General features: G+C 60.2%; 2 protein-coding genes across 2 annotated transcripts; both read right to left on the bottom strand.

Annotated features, from left to right (window-relative positions):
- Positions 1–78: 78 nt before the first annotated feature.
- Positions 79–2,838, bottom strand: KCNK7 (potassium two pore domain channel subfamily K member 7). The gene is made up of 3 exons (XM_026483226.4): positions 2,486–2,838; positions 557–955; positions 79–289 (listed from the first exon to the last, which is right to left on the bottom strand). The coding sequence occupies exons 1-3, from the start codon at positions 2,802–2,804 to the stop codon at positions 84–86; spliced, it is 924 nt and encodes a 307-aa protein (XP_026339011.2). The 5' UTR covers positions 2,805–2,838; the 3' UTR covers positions 79–83.
- Positions 2,839–3,919: 1,081 nt separating this feature from the next.
- On the bottom strand, positions 3,920–19,680 carry MAP3K11 (mitogen-activated protein kinase kinase kinase 11). Its single transcript, XM_026483225.4, has 11 exons — positions 19,032–19,680; positions 17,499–18,794; positions 12,888–13,068; positions 12,544–12,692; positions 12,264–12,439; positions 11,893–12,136; positions 11,281–11,394; positions 10,624–10,759; positions 10,445–10,536; positions 5,698–6,105; positions 3,920–5,119 (listed from the first exon to the last, which is right to left on the bottom strand). Exons 2-11 carry the CDS (start codon positions 18,235–18,237, stop codon positions 4,782–4,784), a joined length of 2,577 nt encoding a protein of 858 aa, XP_026339010.2. The 5' UTR covers positions 18,238–18,794; positions 19,032–19,680; the 3' UTR covers positions 3,920–4,781.

Genomic DNA, 19,680 nt, shown 5'->3' on the forward strand with positions numbered 1-19,680 from the left:
TCCCTCCCCTGCCATCTCTGGAGGCCTTGTCGTCGTCAGGCTTGTCCCCCTGAAAGGAGCTCAACGCCACCACCTGACCCCTGTCAGCAAGTTGGGGCCTGTTCTGGGGCTGCAGCCGAGGGTGGCAGGGTGCTCAGAGCCAGTTCATCCTGGCCCAGGATGCCCCCTTGGTCTTCAGCAGTCAACAGGCCACTGGACCCAAAGAACTTCACCATGGCACGGACCTGTGGCAGCTCTGAGAATGTCTCCACAGCCAGCAGCATGGCCAGGAGCCCGAGGAGCAAGTAACCTGGCGAGGAGAGGTTGCTAGAGCGGCTCTTGGGGGGCCAGGGATGCTCCCTGCCCCCCTCCCAGGCAGGTGACCCACGACCCATGGCACCCGGTGCCGCACGCAATCCTCTTAACGCTGCCAACAGGGTTCTTCCAACCACAACCCTCACATCACACCCTAGGGCCGTGGTCCTTCACCGGCACGGCTCAGTCTCCCCAGCCGTTTATGGGAGTCCCGGTCCTGGCTCCTCTCCCCTCCCTCCCACACCGTGGCATCTGGACTCACCGAGAAGCGCCAGCTGGCCAAGGTGGTAGAGCACAGGGTGCAGGCCACGGCCGCGGCCCGGCAGCAGGTCCCCCAGGCCGATGGTGCTGAGTGAGCCGAAGCAGAAGTAGACAGCCTCCAGCAGGCTGCGGTCGCCCTGCAGACCCCACAGCACCAGTGCCGGCAGCAGCACGAACGTCGCAGCCACTAGCAGACCCCATCCAGCTGCCTGCAGCAGTGCGGCCCTGGCCGGGGCCAGCTGCCACTGGCCGGCTACCCAGGCCCCGGGGCGGCTGAGCAAGGGCAGCAGGCCGCGGCGCAGTGCGGCCAGGAGCGCTAGGGAGGCTGGCAGCCCGAGGGCGGCGTAGACCACGCAGAAAGCCTTTCCACCTGCCGATAGTGGGGCCATGTAGCCGTAACCTGGAAAGGAGAGAGGCGGTGGGTAATGAACAGTTGAGCGTGATGCCAGGCGGGTCCCCTCCCTTCCCCCAACGAGGCCTCCGGCAGAAGGCTGCCCTCTGGTGGCCAAGATGACGGGAACTGTTCAGGCCCAGGCTCTGGCTGGTTTTGCTCTTCATTCGCTGGGGGTCCTGGGCAAGTCCCTTAACCTCTCTGGCCATTCTTCTCGGTTACATGTCTGACTCTTGATTTTGGCTCAGGTCATGATCTCAGGGTCATGAGATCGAGCCCCATGTGGGGCTCTGTGCTGAGCCTGGAGCCTGTTTAAAATTCTCTCTCCCTCTCCCTCTGCTCACTGTTACCCCCTCACCCCCCCACTCTCTAATAAATAAGTAGATAAATAAACAAATCTCTCTGGCCACTCTTTCTGGAAAAGGATTAAAAGAGGCAGTCACCTTAGGCCTCTTGTAGCTGGGATGGTTCCGAGAACTACTGTCCTGCCCCAGGGGAAGCTTGGTTTTCTCAGATTCCTCAGCTCTGCCCTTGACCAATACAATACTTTCAAATCCACCAGGAAGAACGGCACCCACTCTTTCACTTCCCGCAGGTGTACCGAGACATCCCGTGTGCTAGGCCTCGCACCGACATCTGAGTCTGCCCAGCCCCTGCCATTTGGTGGTGGAGACAGGCAGGAAAATCAGTGGAGACACTTGACATGAAGGGCTGCGAAAGAGGCCGCGTGCCAGAGACAGGGCATTCCAGACTGGAAAAGCATGTGCAAAGTTAGGGAGAGGTGGGAGAGCAGGGTGTGCTGGGAGAACAGGACCGGCTAGTCCGGAGGTTGTAAACTCAAATGCCTAGAGGAGCCAGATGGGAGACAAGAGGGAGTGGTGGGGACTGGGCTGGCCTGGAGAAGACATGCTCTGCCCCAAAGTGCAGGCCCATTCCAGACAATACGGAATCCCTTGTAGGATTCTGGACCAGTGCAAATAGGTTTCCTGATTATTCAACAGAAGTTGACAATATAGACTTTAATTCAAAAAACATTTAGATACTTTGCGGGATGAAAAACCTCCAGGGCTGTGAGTCCCATTCCTTTATTTCTCTGGGCCTTTGCCCATGCTATTCCCTCTGCCAGGAATTCCTTCATCCCTCATCTTGCGCCCTCTTGCCATGGCTAACATCTCATCAGGACTTCCTCCCCCTGGACACTCTCTCCTGAGTCAGTGGCCCTAATCTGTACTCCTGGGTTCACTCCCTTTTCCTCCACCCAAGAATTCACCCCACAATACCTTTCCCCCCACCTGGCCTCAGGCCCCTGGGTCTGGGCATCTCTCCTGGGTCTCAGGGGGTGTCGGGGGTGTGGCTGAGGAGGCCACGCCCCACCTGGCAGCTGAAGTTGAGGCACCACTTAGGGTGTTGGTGCGGGAAGCCCCAGCTGTGACATCAGGCCTAGTCAGACCTGGGCTCTGGCATTTGGGGGCTGGGAGAAGAGCTACACCCCCAGGGACCCCAGGAACCCCCTCCTGCCCGGCCGCCTGGCGGCCTTACCCGTGGTGGTGAGGAGGCTGGCAGTGAAGAGCAGGGCCGAGGGCAGATCCCAGTTCCCGGCCTCTGAGCCATTGCCCAGGCTGGAGACCCCATGGACCTGGGCTGCCAGGGCGGTGCCCAGCAGCTCCTCCAGGGCCCCGGGGGGCAGGCAGGCCCCATACTCCGCCTGGAAAGTGGCCAGCTCGGCCCTGAGCTTGGCCTGGAGCTGGCGTGCGGGAGGCCCCTCCAGGGCCTGAAACACAGCAGCCCCAATCCCCAGGGCCAGCAGGTGGGCCACAACCAGTAGTGGGAATCGGGCCCAGGGCCTCAGAGCCCCCATGGTGAGCCACTGGGGTTGGAGGTGCTGTGGGAGCGGCGGCTCCAACGGCGGGCACCTGGGAGGGGCTGGGCAGGGTGGGGCCGGGAGGAGGCGCTGCGTGGGTGGCTGAAGTCGGAGGGAGGAGAGTGGGAATGCGCTTGGAGGGGATCTGGCTCCCTCCTCCCGGTTTCTGGGGGCAAGCACATTATTTGCCCAATTCCCCGCAGCTGGGGAGAGGCGGGTGGGGTGCCACAGGCGTGGCCCGGAGACAGCGCAACTGGCTCAAAATCCCACTGCGGTGGCTTATTTAAGGGGCAGCTCACTCAGTCACGCACATTCCGTGCACCCCCTCGGCAAGTGCTTCAGCCCTGGGGACACTAGAGGACGGACATGGGTCCCTTCCCTCCTGGCATCGCCACAAGAAACCCGTTAGCAAGGAAACGTGCCAAGTTCACATGGTCGTATGTGTCCTGAAGTTTTGGGTGGGGGGTGTCTCCCCGGGCAGGCTCCTGGAGGAGTGGAGAGTGACATTGCAGCTGGGGAACAGCAGAGGCCAGGCAAGGTGGGAGAGAGCTCGGGGTGTGAGAGGAACAGGGCACTGGCCGTGGGGGGACAGTGGGGAAAGACACAGGGCCTTGAGGACAAGAGTAGCCCAGGGAGACCTACAGGGGGGTGTTGCAGGCGTCCTGGAGGGAAGAGGGGAGAGGAGTGGCAGGATTTGGGATGGGTCAGGTAGGGGCAGGATGGTGAGTGGAGAGGAGCCAAGGATGCCCAGAGGCCCCTGGACAGATGCTGTTCTCACACCTCCGTTCTGAGCCCACCCTGGAGTCCAGCCCCACTGAACACTGGGGACCAGGTGGGCCTGGTGCTGGGAGTGCGCAGGGGAGGGGGAGCCTGGGCTACTGGTCCCCTGAACCGAAGAGGGGCCCTGCCCTGGGACATGGTGCGGGGGTGGCCGCCCACAGAACCCTGAGGCAGTAAGAGGAGCGCGGCAGGGCCACGTGCCAGGGTGGGTGCCTCCTCCCAGGGCCACGTGCCAGGGTGGGTCCCTCCTCCCGGCACCAGACCACAGAATAGAGAAACCCAGGACAAACCCCCCAGATGCTGCCCAGAGGGCTCCAGCCTCCCGCGCTCAATGAGCTGCCTGTGGTGGGGGCCGCGTGGCCAGGGAAGGTGGCCCAGGGGAGGTGATGTTGCAGCTGGGCCCTGAGGATAAGCAGGGAGGGCCCAGCAGCAGGAAGAATCGGGGCGAAGAGTCACCTGAAATGGCAGGAAAGGCCTGGCAAGGGTGGGGAAAAGGTGGGTGCCGAGGACACCGAGGAGGGCCCGGACTGCCTGACTGAGGTCAGCGGATTGGACCCCAGCAGCCCAGGCCGACTGCCCACTGTGCTGGGGGCATGAAGTCACGAGGTCTGCGTGATGGGTTGGATTCCCCGGTTACCTCCAAAAAGGTGACAGGCGATGCTTGGGGAGACAGCTTGGGGAGTTTATTTGGCTTCATTGGATCCCGAGGCCGAGGCCCCAACCCTGGCCGGGGCAGCAGGAAGGCACCAGAGAGTCCTGGCCCCAGATGACCCCCGTGGCGGGGGGTGTGTGTCCAGGCATCAAGCCCTGGCAGGGGCCACAGTGGTAGGGCTTGGTCAAAAGTGCTGGTGACAGCTGAGGCTGGCCCCTCTCCCCTGCACTTCCCCTCCTTCCTGCACCACCCCTGGGGGCAATTCCCTGAGACAGGCTCTGGTCCTCCCAACCACCTGGGTACAGTGTTGGGCCCCAATGGGGCAGGTAAGTTGGGGGACCCACAGGTTGCAGGTGTGTGTGGGGTGTAGGCCCCCCATCCAGTGTGAAGGCTTCCTGTGCAGTGTAGTGTTCCTGACCCCCAAAGGGGGTGGGGTCCCTGGGGGAGACCGAGGCAGCTACAGAGGCTGGCGCGGCTCCTGTTCCAGTGTATACTGTGGCTCTTCTAGGGCAGCTGGGGCACGGGAGAGCAGCCCGGCCCACTCAGGGCCCTGCCTCTGGCGCCCACGGGGCCTGGGCACCTATGTCTTTGGTCTGTGCCCTGCAGTCCTGAGGGCCCCCCCGGAAGGGGTTGGCAGGTGGAGAGTCCCAGAAGGGGTCTGAGTCTGGGAACAAGGTCCAGGGTGCCCGTCGGGGCGCAGGCTGTGGAGAGGACAAAGGCGAAGGCCGTGGCCCGGCTGACACGAAGCTCCACGGGTCGATGCGGCTGCGAAGGGGTGAGGGCCGGGGTCGGCTGATGAGGCCCAGGGGCGGTGAGCGCGGGGTGCCGGGGGTGCCAGGAGCGGAGCGTGATATCCCTGGTGGGGGTGAGACAGTACTTCCTAGGAAGTGGGGGGAGGGGGCACGGGGTCAGGCAGCCACCAAATTGTGGGCGTCCACAGGAGGCCCTGCCCGGCTCTGGGCCTCAGTTTTCCCACCTGCACAGGGAGCTGCTTGACTCAGAACGTCCGTGGCCCTTTCTGCTCTGCGGTGCTGCTGTTTAACCACGCAGTGGTTAAGAGCAAGACCTCTGGGTAGCCGGGCCTGGGCTAGGATCCCAGCTCTGCCATTTACTGGTGGGAGCCTTGAGTCCTTTGATCTCTCTGTGCCTTAAGCTTCCTCATCTAGAACCTGGGTGTAACAGGAGCACCTTGCTCACAGGGTCGCTGGGGTGGTTAAGCGAGACAATCTCTCTGCGGCAGCAGGAACAGAACCTGGCGCGAGTTAGCAACCAGTAGGCGTTCGCTATCGTCACCTCACCGCCCGATGATTATTCCTATTATTTCACAACCCGCCTGGCCGGGCCCCACCCCATCCCTCACCACAGGGTGGCTGAACTTGGAACTCGGTTCTCTACAGGTGTCCTCCAGCCCTACTGCCCCCCCCCACGCCCCCAGCAGGCCAGCTTCGGGCCACTCACCACGCCTCTCCTCCTCGCGCCGGGGGCTCTTGGCGGACAGCTGGCCCACGGGGACCCCCAGCTCCAGCAGCAGGGGCGCAGGGGTGGGCGGGCCGGGGGCGTCCGGGCTCAACGGGGAGGCGGGGGCGTCGGGCGTCTTGGGGGAGAAGCGGATGAGCTGGGGGGGCGGCTCGGCGGGGGACGTGGTGGGCAGCGCGCGGGGGGGCGTCGTCGGCGGGGTCTCCCCGCGCTCGCGGCCCGGGCCCGGCGGCGGCTGCAGGTCGCGGCCCAGGCCCAGAGAGGCGAGCAGGGCGGTGCCGCGCAGGAGCGCGCGCTGGATCAGCTTGGGCGTCCCCGAGCCGCTGCCGCGCTCCGCCGGGCCTGGCCGCCGAGGCTCCTCGGGCTCCGGGCTCGGTCGCGGGGGGTTACCTGGCAGCGGGGGCGGGCACACGTTAGGCCGTCTTCGGACGAGGGCCACGGGGACCCCTCAGTGGCCCTGGAACAAGGACTGAGTTCTGCTCCCCACCAACGTCTTGCCTGACTCCATTACTCCCCCATCCAGTTCCTGCCTACCCACCGGGCGTCCCCCATCACTCTCGCTCTCGCGCTCTCCCTCCCTCTCTCTCTCTCTCTCTCTCTCTCTCTCTCTCACACACACACACACACACACACACACACACACACACACACTGGCCTTTCAGAAGGGGCGGGTATGGGAGGGCAGCGCAGGCTGAGCCGCCAGCAGGAGCAAAGCCTGGGAGGCAGCCAGGTGCCCTGGACCCCGGAGATGGGCGCTGGGGGTGGGTCCTGAGGCCAGATCCCAGCTGACTTCAGTGGCCTTAATGGCCAGCTAGGGGCATCTGCAGGGCTCCAGGGACAGGACTGGGACCTGTGCCCTGTGCCCACCTCCTTCCTGGCTGGTCAGCCCCAGTCCTTCTGCCCACCTGCCCCGACTCCACCAGTAGCTTGTACAGGGCACACAGGTCAATTTCAATGTCCACAACAGCCCCGAGAGGCACGCATCCCTGTCCCTATTCTAGAAACGAGTAAACTGACACTCAAGTGCTCAGTTGTTTGTGCCAGGCCTGAGCTCAGGGATCTAGGGGCATTATGTTATCTGATCCTCATGCCCCAGAGGTTCCAGGCTCAGAGAGGTTAAGGGTGTGTCTAAGGCAGCACAGCCAGTGAGGGCTGGAGATGGCTCACTCCAGGTGGAGGCAATAGAGCCTTCGCTCTCCACCACTTCGCAACCAGACTGCTCCATTTCAGGACATCAGTGTCCTACCTATGGGCCTAAGGTTGGCCTGACTCTATTCTAGACCACCAGGGGTGAGTCTGGGCAACCGGACATTGAGAAGGTGGTGGTGGTAAGGTCCTATGGCCCTGTGATGGCTTCCTCAAAGCCCAATTTTGTCCCTCTGGCTCTAGAACCTGCCATGGCTCTCCATTACCACTAAGATAGAGTCCAAGCTCCTTGGCTGGGCTTTCAAAGCCTTCCCTCACTCCACCCACATTGGGCGGAGCCTGGAGTGGGACATGAGGCTGGGTGTCCAGAGGAAAAAATGCAATGCTGGGGAAATTGAGCTTTTGCTACGAGGACTCAGTTTAGGGTCCCTTTTCTCAGCTACAACCCTTACCCAGTCTCTCACTTATCCCCTCTTACCCAGGTCCCTGCCTTCTAAAATGCGAATTGGCTAAATTCCTCCTCATTTCCAGGCCCTTCCTGAACTGGCTCCTGCCTGCTTTTCCAGCTTCACCCACTCGTTCACTCAACCAACATCTGCAGGGACAGGGCTGGGCCCCACAGACCCAGGGGATGAAGGCCAGGCCCCCACCTGCTGCCTGAGGCCTGCAACTCCCTGGCTCTCAACTCCTCTCTGAGTTCCAGCCAGGCTTCCTCTCCCTCCGATGTGGGAAGCCCGGTGCCTGCGCACACACTACTCCCTCTGCCCAGCACTCTCTTCCCACACTGGCTTTCTGTGATCCCTTATTTTCCATCTAAGAACTAGGTGAAAGAACACCCCCTCTGTGAAGCTGTGATGCTGTTAATTACAATAAGAAATATACATTGGGTCTCCACCTCATTCTTGGCACAGAACCCCTCAAACTCTCAGATCTTCCTAGGGATTGACTGACAGAAGTAAAGTAAAAGGAGCATTTTCTGATCTTCCTAACCAGCCCCTTTTAATCACATTTAAGTTCCGATTAACGAGGTCACTTCTGGAAAGCCCGTTAAGGATGGGGTCCAGTTGCTGGGGGCATGAACCATGTGACTAGAGAGCTGGAGATTGGGGTCTACACCAACAGCCAATGATTTAATCAATTGATCACGTCCACATAATGAAGGCCCCATCAGGACCCCGGCCAAAGGGTTCGGAGAGCGTCCAGCTTGCTGAGCACCTGGAGGTGCTAGGAGAGCGGCGCCCCCAGAGGGGGTACTGAAGCCCCACGCCCCTTCCCACGTGCCTGGCCCTACGCACTCTTCCCTCTGGCTGCTCCCGATCTGCATCATTAACTGGTAATCTAGGAGGTGTACTGTTTTCCCGAGTTCCGTGACCGCTGCAGCAAATGATCAGACCTGAGCAGGAGGTCACGGGAACCTCCGATTTAGAGCTGGTTGGTCAGAAGCACAGGGGACAAGCGGGACTTGGGACTGGAGTCTGCGGTGGGACTGAGCCCTTAACCTGGGGGCGTGATGCTAACCCCAGCCAGCCTGTGTCAGGACTGAACGTGAACCACACATGGGGTGTCAGGAGCGGAGCTGGTAGCACCTAGGGGAAAACGAGTTTTTTCGTCTTTTCGAAGCCTTCCCGGAAGCCCTCCTCACCGGAGCAGGTGGGGCTCACCTCAGGCCCGACACAGCCACCTCCTGCGAGGGCCGCCCCGACCGCCAGACTAGGCCCGCCCCCAGGCCAGGGCAGGCCTCATTTCTAACATGTCGATGCCTGGCTCATAAAATGCATCGCTACACGTTCGATGGAAGAGTCCACTCTTATAATCCTTGCAACAACCACACAAGGTGAGTGTGACTATACCACTTCAGAGGTGAAGAAACGGACCATTTATAATATTAAGCAGAAGGGGACAGAGATGTTTCAAACCAGCAGGAGAAATGAGACCGAGCTAAGGGGAGACGGAAGTCAGTCAGTACACAAAATGAAAGTGTAAAGATGTTCCTTCGGTCAATGGCCTGAGAAACCCAGGTTTCCAAGAGGTAAGGGCCTTGCTCAAGGTAATTCAGCAAGGAGTTCCTTGAATTTGCCTCTAAGCTTCCGAGCACGAGGACCTGGCATCCCGTGGTTTAGGGTAAGGCGGTACAACCATCCTTGACCCAGAGATGCAGGCGGAATCACTTCCGTGGGGCCTCACAGCGAGGACGCGCCACGTGGTCGTTAGTGGCTCCAGGACAACATGCTTCATGTTGAACCTGAACCAGAACCCCCGGGGCATGAGGCTCAGAAGGGCTGTTCGGTCAGCGCAGGCCGACTGCATCCACCAGCCGGCAACCCGCTGCAACCCATTCCCCAGTAGTATGGCCTATGCCTGGGGCGATCTCACAGGGTCTTCTTTGATTCTCAGCCAGCCTTCTGGCTCTGTGGGTGGCTGAGAGGTCAAGGTCATAAACTCTCCCGGGCCCAAGATGGCCACTGGAGGGTGGGCTTGCGCTCGGGAAACCAAGTCCTCAGCCGGCAGCTGGGCTGGGGTAAGTGAGGGTCCAGGGTCCTGCCTCTGGAGTCAGACCTGGGTTCAAATCTCTGTTCTGCTGTGTGCTCTACGTCAAACCACTTAACCTCTCTGCGCTCTATAAGCCAGTACTAATAATAACACCCACCTCACAGCATTGCCTGGCACATAGGAGGGACCCAGTAAACGTTACCCGTTGTTACTACTATCAAATGTAACTCAATAATGGTGGAAGGGATGTGCTGGGTGGGGTGACAGGGGCTCTGACAGGACCCAGAGGCAAGGAAGATGCACCTTTCCACCCCTTGCCAACCCTGAGCTGAATCCTTATTCCTCCGACACAGGAGCCCTGCTCTCTGCCCAACCCCCTAGCTTCCCAAGCAGTGTGTATGTGCCCAACCCTTGCTTCAAGTGAAAGCTTCTAAGCCTCTCTGAGTTCAAATCCTTCACTGAGGGCCCTAGGTAGGTTACTTTCTCTCTCAGAGCCTCAATTTTCTCATCTCTAAAATGGCAATAATAATAGCATGTCCCTCACTGGGTTGTTGCTCAGAGGGGAGACCTGGCGCCCGCTAACTGCTGCTAGCCTCACGGAGACAGGAAAGCTCAGAACTGCCCCGGATGCAGCAAAAGCAGGCCCTGGATCCCCTCGCTTCCCACCCCGGCTTAGCTTTCTTACCCTCTTCTCCACCTACAGGATCCCCAGAAGGGGCTCTGAGAAGCACAGTGTGGCAGCCACCGGCCTGGCTCCACGACACATGGCAGCTTCCCTCGCCTCCCTGGACCCAGCTTCCCTTGGGTCCCAAATGGGGAGTACCAGTCCCGGTCTTCCTTCCCTCCCTACAGCCTACTGAGGCACAGCAGCTATCACTGGCCAGGACCGAGCCCTCTTGCAGGCCAGGCCTGAACAAGAGGACCGCACGCTGGGCCCCCTGAAGCCTAGGCTGTACCTGGCTCACTGGTGGACCTATAGGTCAGATGTGGGTTCTAAGAACGGCCTGCCCTGCAGTTAACTTCTTGTGGTTCTCCCCATAGTACCCACAGGAGTGCAGCAAGAGTCTGCTGGGGGGTAGACAAGGCCACTCACCATTGAGCATTGGGGGTGTGGAAGGAGACCCCAAGGAGGACGAGTCATCTGAATCCAGGTACCACGCGGCTTCGTCCAAGCGGGACCTTCTCCTGGGGAGGGGAGGGAAGTTGGGCTTCATGAATCTCAGGACTATTGGGAAGAAGATGATGGTGGGGTGGGGGCACTCAAGCACTCACCTCCCATTCTGGGCTTCCCCAGGCTTGGGGGAACTGGGACCCCAGGCCCAGCATGCTCGCCGCTCTCCATTGCTTGAGTCCTCCAGACGTCGGGGGGACTGGCGGCCCCATGCTTGGCCTGGTTCTGCAGGCTCCACTGTAGGAGGAAAAGCGGGGAGATCAAGAGGCCCATCATGAGGGTCAGGCACCAGGGACAACTTCTTAGAGGAGGGGGGGATCAGGCTGGAACCCATACTATTCGGAGGGTGAGCTTTGGGCCACAGAGAATCTGAACAGAACTGAGACGGGGTAGGTGTGTCTGGGTCCTGGGGCTAGCAGTGGGGTGGGGCATGTCATCTAGTCCTTCCAGCTGGCATTGGTGCTTAGTAGTAAGCACACTGTGCCAAACTTCCTGGGTTTGAATTCTGGCCCTGCCCCTCATTAGCTGGGTGACATTTGACAAGTTACTTTTTTCACTTTTGTCATCTATAAAACTTAGATAAAATGAATGCTGCCCAGAGAACTCAGAGATACCAGTCTAGACAGACAGGGGAGGGAGCCTGGGTGTGGGGAGTTAGAGGAGGAGACAGTGGGTGGAATCCACCTCCTAAGATAAGGCTTGACAGAAGTTAGATAAGGGGCCATAGGGGAGGTTTTGCAGGAGGAGAGGTTTCTTACACTGGATTGCTCGGAACCGGGGGAAGGTGGGCGAATCCCCAGCTCCGACCTCGAAGACGTTTCTCCTCCGATCCAGGCCAGGTGAGGCCTGCACAGTGATGCGGTGCTTGAAGTCTGAGGTTGGGGGGAAAGCAGGGTGCAGGTTTGTGGTGAACCAGAGCCAGGATTCCAACCCTCAGGGCCGTCAGCCGGCTCCCAGGCCACGAAGGCAGTGCGGGGACCGGGCTTGGCACGGTGGCTGGGTGACTGGGGCTGGTATCACTGCCTTCCTGAGCCCCACCAGGCTCTCGGTAAGAAAGGCGGACGGCCTGGACTCTACCATCCGAAGAAGCCAGGCGGAGTCGGAGATTCCGGGGAGGAAACCCGCGCGGTCCCCAAGGCCTTACCAGAACTTTATGTGCCCCGCCCCTCCCCGGGCGCCATGCAAATATTTCCGCCAGAACCCGCCCACACACGAAAATAGCGCTCCGGACCCCACCCCTTCCAACCTTCAGCTCGCAGGCCCACCCACCAACATCCCCGGCCAATCCCAGTGTGGCCAGCACAAGCCTGTCCCCGCCCCTCCGCTCACTCAGCCAACGGCTGGGCGGCGCGCTGGGCCCCGCCCCTTACCGAGGGGCATGCTGATGCGCTCGCCGCCGTCCCGCGCGCGGAGCTTGCTGCGCTTGAAGGTGCCGCGGCGGCGGCGAACGTGCGGCCGCTCGCGGTCCACCTGCTGCAGCAGCAGCGTCAGCTCGCGCTCGAACACCTCCAGCTCCCACTGAGCCAGCAGGTGCTCGCGCCGCCGCAGCTGCTCCGCCTGTGACCGCTGCTCACGCGCCGCGCGGGTCAGCTCCTCCTCGCGGCTCAGAAGTTCCTGTGCCCGGACAGTGAAGGCAGTGGAGTCAGCCCGGTACGGACCCTAGCGCCGGCCCCCGCTCTCTGCCCCAAGGAGACCGGGGAGGGCACTTCTCGGTGTCTTTTTCCAATCCCGTGACCCCCACCTTTTCCTTGGCCCGCAGCTCGTCGAAGAGGCCTTGGATCTCTCGCTTCCAGCCTTCCTGCATGGAATGGAAGGAGTCCCGCGGCATTTCCCGCAGGACTTGCGCCTCTAGCGCCTCCAGCTGCTGCAGGATGGAGGCAAAGTCGGGCCTGCGGTGGGGGTCCTGCGCCCAGCAGTCTGGGGACACGGAGTGGAGGGGGACAGAATGAGAAGGGGTCTGTGGGTGGATGGGTCTTGTGCCAAGGAGCTCTGCCCCTCACCCTCCAGCCCCTTCCGCTTACCTGCCATGAGCTGTGCGAAGGGCTCAGGGCAGGTGGATGGGATGGGCAGCGTGAGCTTGTTGACGGCTACTCCGTAGGCTACAGCAAGGCAGTCGATACCACGATAGGGCACCTCCCCAGTCAGCAATTCCCACAGCAGCACCCCAAAACTGTGGGCAAGACAAAGGGTCTGTGTCCCCTCCTCTACTTACTCATTGCTATTTCACCCCAGAGCAACTAGGAACCAAATGATTTGGGTCCCTCCCCCTGGGCCTTGCCTCTCTGCCCAGCCCGAGATTTCGGCAGCCGCCTCTGCTCTCTTCAGCCCCACAGACGGCCTTGTCCTGTCTCCACTCAGGCCTCACCTCCAGACATCGCTGCCCTTGGAGAAGGTGGAGGCCTTGATAACCTCAGGAGCCATCCAGGCGTACGTGCCTGCAGCACTCATTTGTGTGGTTTTGTGCCACTCCCGGGCCAGGCCGAAGTCAGTGATCTTCAAGGTCTTGTGGTCCATGTCATCGCCTTCAATGGGCTGCAGCAGCAGAACTGGGGAAGAGGGGGGCAGGATTGTGGGTGCTTCACGCTCAGGTCGCGGGGACAAGGGAGGAGCTAGGAGCCAACCGTCATCTGGCCAGTCATGCTGGCGAGGTACTGGGAGCACAGAGGTGACCTTGCTCTGGAGAGCTGGGGTAGAATCAGACAAAAATAGCAATGCTGGGAAACGTTTATGGAGGGGCTCCTTGAGGCCAGGCATTTACGCTCGGCTCTAGTGCTCCCCAAACAATCTCTGAGGTACACATCACCATCCCCATTTTACAGAAAGGAAACTGGGCAGAGAAATGATTTGTTGAGATCATATGCAAATAAAGAACAGATTTCAACCTGGTCTGTGTGGTTCTAAAGCCAGTGTTCTAACTTTTCCCTAATGGCGCATTGAAGAGAAACCCTGTATCTCGTCATGTTGCTAAGGCAGGACTGTGAATTAGGTCCTCCCTTGGGATGGGGAGCAGGAGAGAATCCCTTAGTGAGAAAGGAAACCCAGCAGGCCCTGGTGCCCATATCCCCTCTTGGCTAGTACAGCCACTCCCAGGGGAGAGAGAGACTCCAACCAAAGATGTCTACTGATGCAGCTGGATGTGAAGAACAAGGGGTCCAAGAAGTGAAGGTTCTTGGCCAGAAAGGAGGAGCTTGGGACAAATGTGGGAGTGGATGGTCAGATTCGGCAGGGGCTCGTGGTGCTGACCCAAGTGGGGCCACCATACTCTGTACAGAGAGGAGAAGCAGCAACTTGCAAATCTCATCAGGACAAACATGGCTCAAATGAGAGAAGGTTTTGAGGAACAGAAAGAAGATAAAGTCATAGAATCATCAAGGGTTTGAAAGTGACATCCGAGTGATTGTAGAGAAGCGACATCCAAGCCAACTACCTTTCTGCACATATGTCGTTTCTGGGCACACCTCTCAGCTCTCCCGTGCAGGGTGATGGCACCGTTCTGGGGGCAGCTTAGGGTACCGGGGGTGGGGCAGAGGGGTGGGCACCTAACCCCGCCTGGCAAAAGGGAGGATTTCTCAGAGGAAGTGGCAGAAGCAGGTATTCACTCTTCCAGGCGTAAAGCCCTAACCCCTGATCCCGCCACTGGCCAAGCTCTCTGGGCCTTGTGGGGGTATCCGGCACTGCTGTCCACTCCCTCCCGTCTTTGATTCTGGGGCCTCTGCCTGCTTGTGATGTTTTCTTAGGGCTGCCCCCTATTCTCGGTCTTTTCAGTGGCAGTAGTCCCCAGCGCCTGGCCTCTGGTCAACCTCTGCCCACTGCCCCCAGGCTGTCTTGGCCTCTCCCAAGGGCCCACTGCCCCCTCCCCCTTGGCCTCTCCCACATTTGGAGCTCTAGGCCAGAAGCCAGTTCAGCTGCCCATCACTGCCCTATCTGATGCCCAAGGGCCCTCAACAACCACCTTCATCAGCCCACTGTGCCTGGCAAATCTGCCTGCAATTTCTTCTAATTTAGAAAACGGGCCTGCCATCCACCCCTCCCTCTTCTGGAGCCAGACTGAGGCTCAGTCCTGAACAGTTAATAAAGCTAAGGATGACCATGAAACCCACCGCGGATGGTTGTCATAAGCATTTAACAAGATCATACCTTTTTTTTTAAGATCTTTTTTTTTTTTTTTTTTAAGTAGGCTCCATGCTGTGGAGCCCAACATGGGGCTTGAACTCACAACTCTGAGATCAAGACCTGAGTCGAGATCAGATGCTCAACCGACTGAGCCACCCAGACACCCCCAACAAGACCACACTTTTTAAATCCTTTGCACATGGTGGGACATCTAGCACGAGTGTCCTAAAGAGTGTCAGCTGTCCTCAAGATTAGGCCTCTATCATCTCGTGTTGACGCTCCTTGCTGTCCTGTCGCGAGGTATTCCCCGCTTTGCAACAGGCTCTGGCCTGGCTGCAGGAGGCCCAGACCTGGAGCATTCAGTAAACGCTACATGGGCTCAGCCCAAGGTAGAACGCGACAGGGTGGGGGCAGGTGGCTGGAGTGGGACCAGGCAAAGGGGTCTATGTGTTGAGGCTGGAGAGGGACTCCCGTCTCCCGTGGCGACATGACCCACCCATCCTCTTGAAGACCAGCCGGTCAGGTCTCTAGCTACTTGTACCTCACAGAGCAGTGAAGCACTTTCTGCACCAGCATCTTTGGCTGGGAGGCCATCCCCCCTTTTTCCATCAGGTAATCTGAGGCCCAGAGACAGGCAGCCTCTCATCCAAAGTCTTGGGACTTCTTTGTCCTGGTGGCGAGTCACCTCCCACCCCCAACTTGGCTCGACACCTTTGAAGCCTCATCCTCACCTCCGCATCCCCCGCTTTTTTCCAAGTGCCTTGAATTTGTCCCAACCCAGGCTGCCTCTCTGGCATCTGACATAGACCTTGGGGAAGGGGTGGTCAGGAGCCATCTGGAGGAGAGGCGGCTGGAGATCCCAAGCTCTCAGTCCCCACTTAGGGCTTCCCGGCCTCTGAAAGGGCCCTGGCCCCCAGCCCCCTCCCCAGGCCGGCCTCTGTGGGGCCAGGGAGTGGCCTAGGCAGCTCACACCTCTTCCGCTTCCCTCCCATGGTCCCTACTTCTCCTTTCTGGAAGGCCTGGGCCAGGTCTCCAACTGGGGGGAGTCCTTTGGGGGAGAATTGGGGGAGGTCAGACCCAGGCTGGGCTGGCTGGTCAGTCCTGTGACTCGTGGGCCCAGAGAATTCCCCCTCCACTCCCCGCCAGGCTTCCTCACAAGGCCCCCATTGTCCAGGAAAATCACGCCATTGTTTCCTGCCTGTGCCCCCCCCAGCCCAGGGACTCACCCCACCATCCCGCAGACAGCACCCCAGGCCTAGGACTGGGGTCTTTGAGGTGGGAGGCCAGGCTCAGAGAGGCTGAGGGCACCTTGCCTGCCCTTCACCACCACCCATACTCTGGGAGAGAAACAGGGGAAGGGGGGGGAATGTAATCCCTGGCTCCTTCCTCTCCCACAGACCACCCCCCCACCCTTGGCTCTTTCCTCCCTTGCAGGCAGCTGGGCTGGGGAGGGAGCAGAGGCTGGAGCAGGGGCAGGAAGCCGGCTCAGGGGCAGCAGGAAATGCAGGAAGCAGTGGGGAGGGTGGGGAGCAGGGGCCTGGGCTATTGTTCCATTTTCTCTGGAAAGAAAACTGGAGGAAAAACAGAAGAAGGGAGTCCCCTCCCCCAAGGCCTTCAGGGAATCTCCCTTGGGTTAGAGCAGGGAGTGGGGGTCCCTGGAGGGCTAGGGCCACGGAGGGAGACTGAGCAGTGGGAAGTGCCCCACTGGATGAGAGGAGTAGGTGGGGTGGCTGGCTGGCCTCCTCCAACCCCTCCAGGCCTGGCAAGGACTCCGCTATTACCGGGTCCCGGTGTTCTGGTCCCCACAAGCCACTTGTATGTGGTCAGCCCAGGCCAGGTGGTCCAAAACACCCATGCTCACTGCCCCCCAAGAGCTGCCCATGTTTCTCCAATACTCCATCAGCCCCAGCCCTGTGTCCCCGCTACTGGGGGGGCATGGTATGCAGTGCTGGGTCCTGCCTCTTTGCCTTTGCTCTGGCCAGGCCCTGACCAAACATCCAACTGGATGCTTCTCTGAACACTGCCTGCTTTTGGCCTGGTGTGAAGCTTGTCTGCTCCAGGAAGCCCTCTGAACCTGTCATTCGCTTGTCTTGGGCCCATGCTGGGCAGTGCGTTGGGTCTAAAATGGCTGGAGAGGGAGTACCTTACTGCTTAAGTCTCCCTTAGCCCCACCACACCCACCCCAAGTGCTAATTCCAGACAAGGCCCTCTCGGTGATCCAGCCCTCAGATGTTCATCTGCACAGCTGCAGACCCATTGTGTGCCAGGCAGCAGCCACCAGGCTCGCCTGGCCCCTTACACCATTTCACCCTCCTGGTCGCTCCCTTTTTACAGAGTCTAGAATTGAGGCTCTGAGTTGAAATAACCACCTAAAGGTCATGCAGTCAGGGGTATGGGCGGGGCCAGAATTCCAGCCTTGTCCCCAGCCTTGACCACCAGGGGTGGGTGGGGGGTTTGGGGGGTTTCCTCTCCAAGATCTCTGTTCTGGAGGAGCTTTCTACCCCAAGAGCAGAGCATCAACAGCACAAGGGCGAACTTTCGAGCGCCAGCATCCAGAGCTCTCCTTCCTTGAACTGGTGCCCACAGTTAGGCAGGATGCTTAGGGCTCACCTGGGAGATCCCAATTTTCTAACCTGGCAGCTGGGAGCTGGGGTCAAGGACTTCTGAGGCTGGGGCGTGAAGGACTGTTTGGTGCCCGGGTCTCCTGCTTTGGGGCCAGCGTGGGTCCATGGCACCCCAAGTCAACTGGACTCCCCTAGGGCAGGAGCTCCTGCCTCTAGTAGACCCCCAGGTGGCTCAGCTGAGAGTTGGCAGGTGTGTGCTTGGGCCATGCCGCCCTCCAACCATGCTCCCCAAAACTCACTGTTGTTGGACTTGAGGTCTCGGTGGATGACGGGCACCAGGGCCTCACAGTGCAGGTAGTGCATCCCACGGGCAATTTGCACGGCCCAGTTGACCAGCACGTGGGGGGGCACACGCCTCCCAGCCAGGGCACGGCTGAGGGGCCCACCGGCCGCGTACTCCATCACCAAGCACAGGTTGGGCTCCTCCAGGCACACGGCCTTGAGGGCAATGATGTTGGGGTGTGCCAGCATGGCGAAAAGCCGGGCCTCCTGGCGCACGCTCTCAGCTGTCACACTGATGTCCTCATCGGGGTCCTGGCGAGCTGCCTTCACAGCCACCAGCTCACCTCGCCAGCTGCCGCGGTAGACCTTGCCGAAGCCACCGATGCCGATCACCTCCTCCAGCCGCAGCTCTTGGAAGCTGGCCACCTCGCAGGGGGGCGGGCCACCGCCCCGAGACACATAGTTGGATGGAAAGATGCCCACCTGGCCGCCCACCTGGCCCGCCCACCAGCCCTCATCGCCTGAGATAGCTGCATCCCGGGACAGCACCTCCACCCGGTCGCCCTTCCTCAGGGCCAGTTCGTCCTGCCCATTAGGCTCGTAGTCAAACAGGGCTGTCCACACAGGGTTGGCATAAGCCGCTGTCTTCGGGGACCCCTCTGGCCAGCCTCCCCCGCTGCCTCCACCGCCCCCACTGCCACTGCCGTTCCATGACCCCAGCGGGCTCTTGAGAAAGAGGTTCTTCAAGGGCTCCATGGCTGGGAGCCGATATTGGGGCAAGCGGGGTTCCTTCCCTGGGTGCCCCTGGTCCCCACCCCTGCTGCCTGCCGAGGCCCTAGTCCCGGAACCTGGGCATCCGGGCCCTGGCCCTCAGCCCCAGACCCAAACCTCTCTGGGGAGCCAGGAGTATTGACTCCCGGCCCCCCGCATCTCGGGCTTCTAGAGGGCCACCCAGGGCAGTGTGGTCAGGCTCTGGGGGTGGGACCCCGGGGCCTCCGACGTCTCACCATGGCCAGCTTGGAGGGGCCCGAACGTCCCTCAGTCCCAGAGCAGCCCTGGAAGGTTGGCTCCGGCACTCGCCAAGGGCAAGGTGGGGCCAGCAAGGGGCAGTGCCTGGACTCCGTTGGGTCTTTTTTGCGCAGGGGGTGGCTGGAGTGTCCTTAGTTGGGCCGAGCTGCCGCTTCCGAGCCCGGCTCCCTCAGCCCGACGGCTCCAACCCCGTTCCCTTCTTCCTCCTCCCTTTGTACTTTGGCCCCGGGGGCGGGAGGCAGAGGTGGAGGGTGGAGTTTCACTTTTTTCCGCTCTTCTCCCTCCTGCAGGAAACAGCATCAGATGACGCGGGCGGGTAGCACTGCTCCCCTCCCAGAGGCTGCCGGCGCTGGTCCCGGGAGTTCCCGGGTAGGCGGGCAATGAAGGGCAGGAGGGGATGGGTAGCCCGGAACGCCCATCGCAGAAGGTTCAGGGTCAAGGTTGGTCTAAGGACAGGCCATCCCCTCCACATCCACATCAGCAAAACGGGGTAAAGAACCTGGCTTGGGAGTGGGGCAAACCTGAGTCTAGTCTTAGCTCCGAAGTTGCAGGACTGTGTGACTCATCTTCTCTTCGCCTCCTTCCCTTCGTAGCTGACACAGGGACCAGAAGCCCTGTTTACAGAGCTGGGGTTGGGAGTGGGCAAGATTGGAAGACAGAACCGGCTGCATCTCAGGCTCTTGGAACGGGTTGTCTAATCTGGTCCTCTTTCCCTCACCTGGGAAACAATCCACTTCATGCCCCTTATCAAGTGGGCGGATACCTGAGACTAGCTAATTCGCCCTCACAACCGCTGGATTGACACCACCCCCCATTGTCTTGAGCCTGTCACTTTAAGAAAAACGACGTTATCCTATTTCTATTATTCATGTCTGTTCTGGAGGGTTGCTCTCTACACGCTAAGTCTGAGCTCTGACCCGGAAGTAGAGGCTGCTAGGGGCGAGAGTGCGGCTTTGAGGGCCAGCACTAGAAGGGGCGGGTCGAAAGGGGCGTGCTTTGATGGCGAACTGTCGCTGTAGCCCTGGGAAGTCCACGCCTCCACCCTTTTCCCGGCCTCCTGTAACTCACTGGGAGAGTTTTGTGCCAATTAATTCCGCCATTACCCAGTGGCCAGTCAACTATCCCTTCGGTTCTGCCCGGTGGTGTCAACTGGGTTGACAACGCCTAGGT

This window comes from Ursus arctos, unplaced genomic scaffold, assembly GCF_023065955.2.
Source record: "Ursus arctos isolate Adak ecotype North America unplaced genomic scaffold, UrsArc2.0 scaffold_23, whole genome shotgun sequence".
In the NCBI taxonomy this organism is placed as follows: Eukaryota; Metazoa; Chordata; class Mammalia; order Carnivora; family Ursidae; genus Ursus; species Ursus arctos.

What these genes read in the sequence shown, in the direction of transcription:
- KCNK7 (XM_026483226.4), bottom strand. Translation starts at nt 2,804, where the DNA reads ATGGGGGCTCTGAGGCCCTGGGCCCGATTCCCACTACTGGTTGTGGCC. An exon ending in CAGCCTCCTCACCACCACGG is followed by an intron (nt 956 to 2,485) that starts GTAAGGCCGCCA and finishes TCTCCTTTCCAG; the next exon opens with GTTACGGCTACATGGCCCCA. An exon ending in TGGCCAGCTGGCGCTTCTCG is followed by an intron (nt 290 to 556) that starts GTGAGTCCAGAT and finishes TCTCCTCGCCAG; the next exon opens with GTTACTTGCTCCTCGGGCTC.
- MAP3K11 (XM_026483225.4), bottom strand. Translation starts at nt 18,237, where the DNA reads ATGGAGCCCTTGAAGAACCTCTTTCTCAAGAGCCCGCTGGGGTCATGG. An exon ending in CTTCGCACAGCTCATGGCAG is followed by an intron (nt 12,440 to 12,543) that starts GTAAGCGGAAGG and finishes CCGTGTCCCCAG; the next exon opens with ACTGCTGGGCGCAGGACCCC. An exon ending in GGGGAAGCCCAGAATGGGAG is followed by an intron (nt 10,537 to 10,623) that starts GTGAGTGCTTGA and finishes TCCCCTCCCCAG; the next exon opens with GAGAAGGTCCCGCTTGGACG.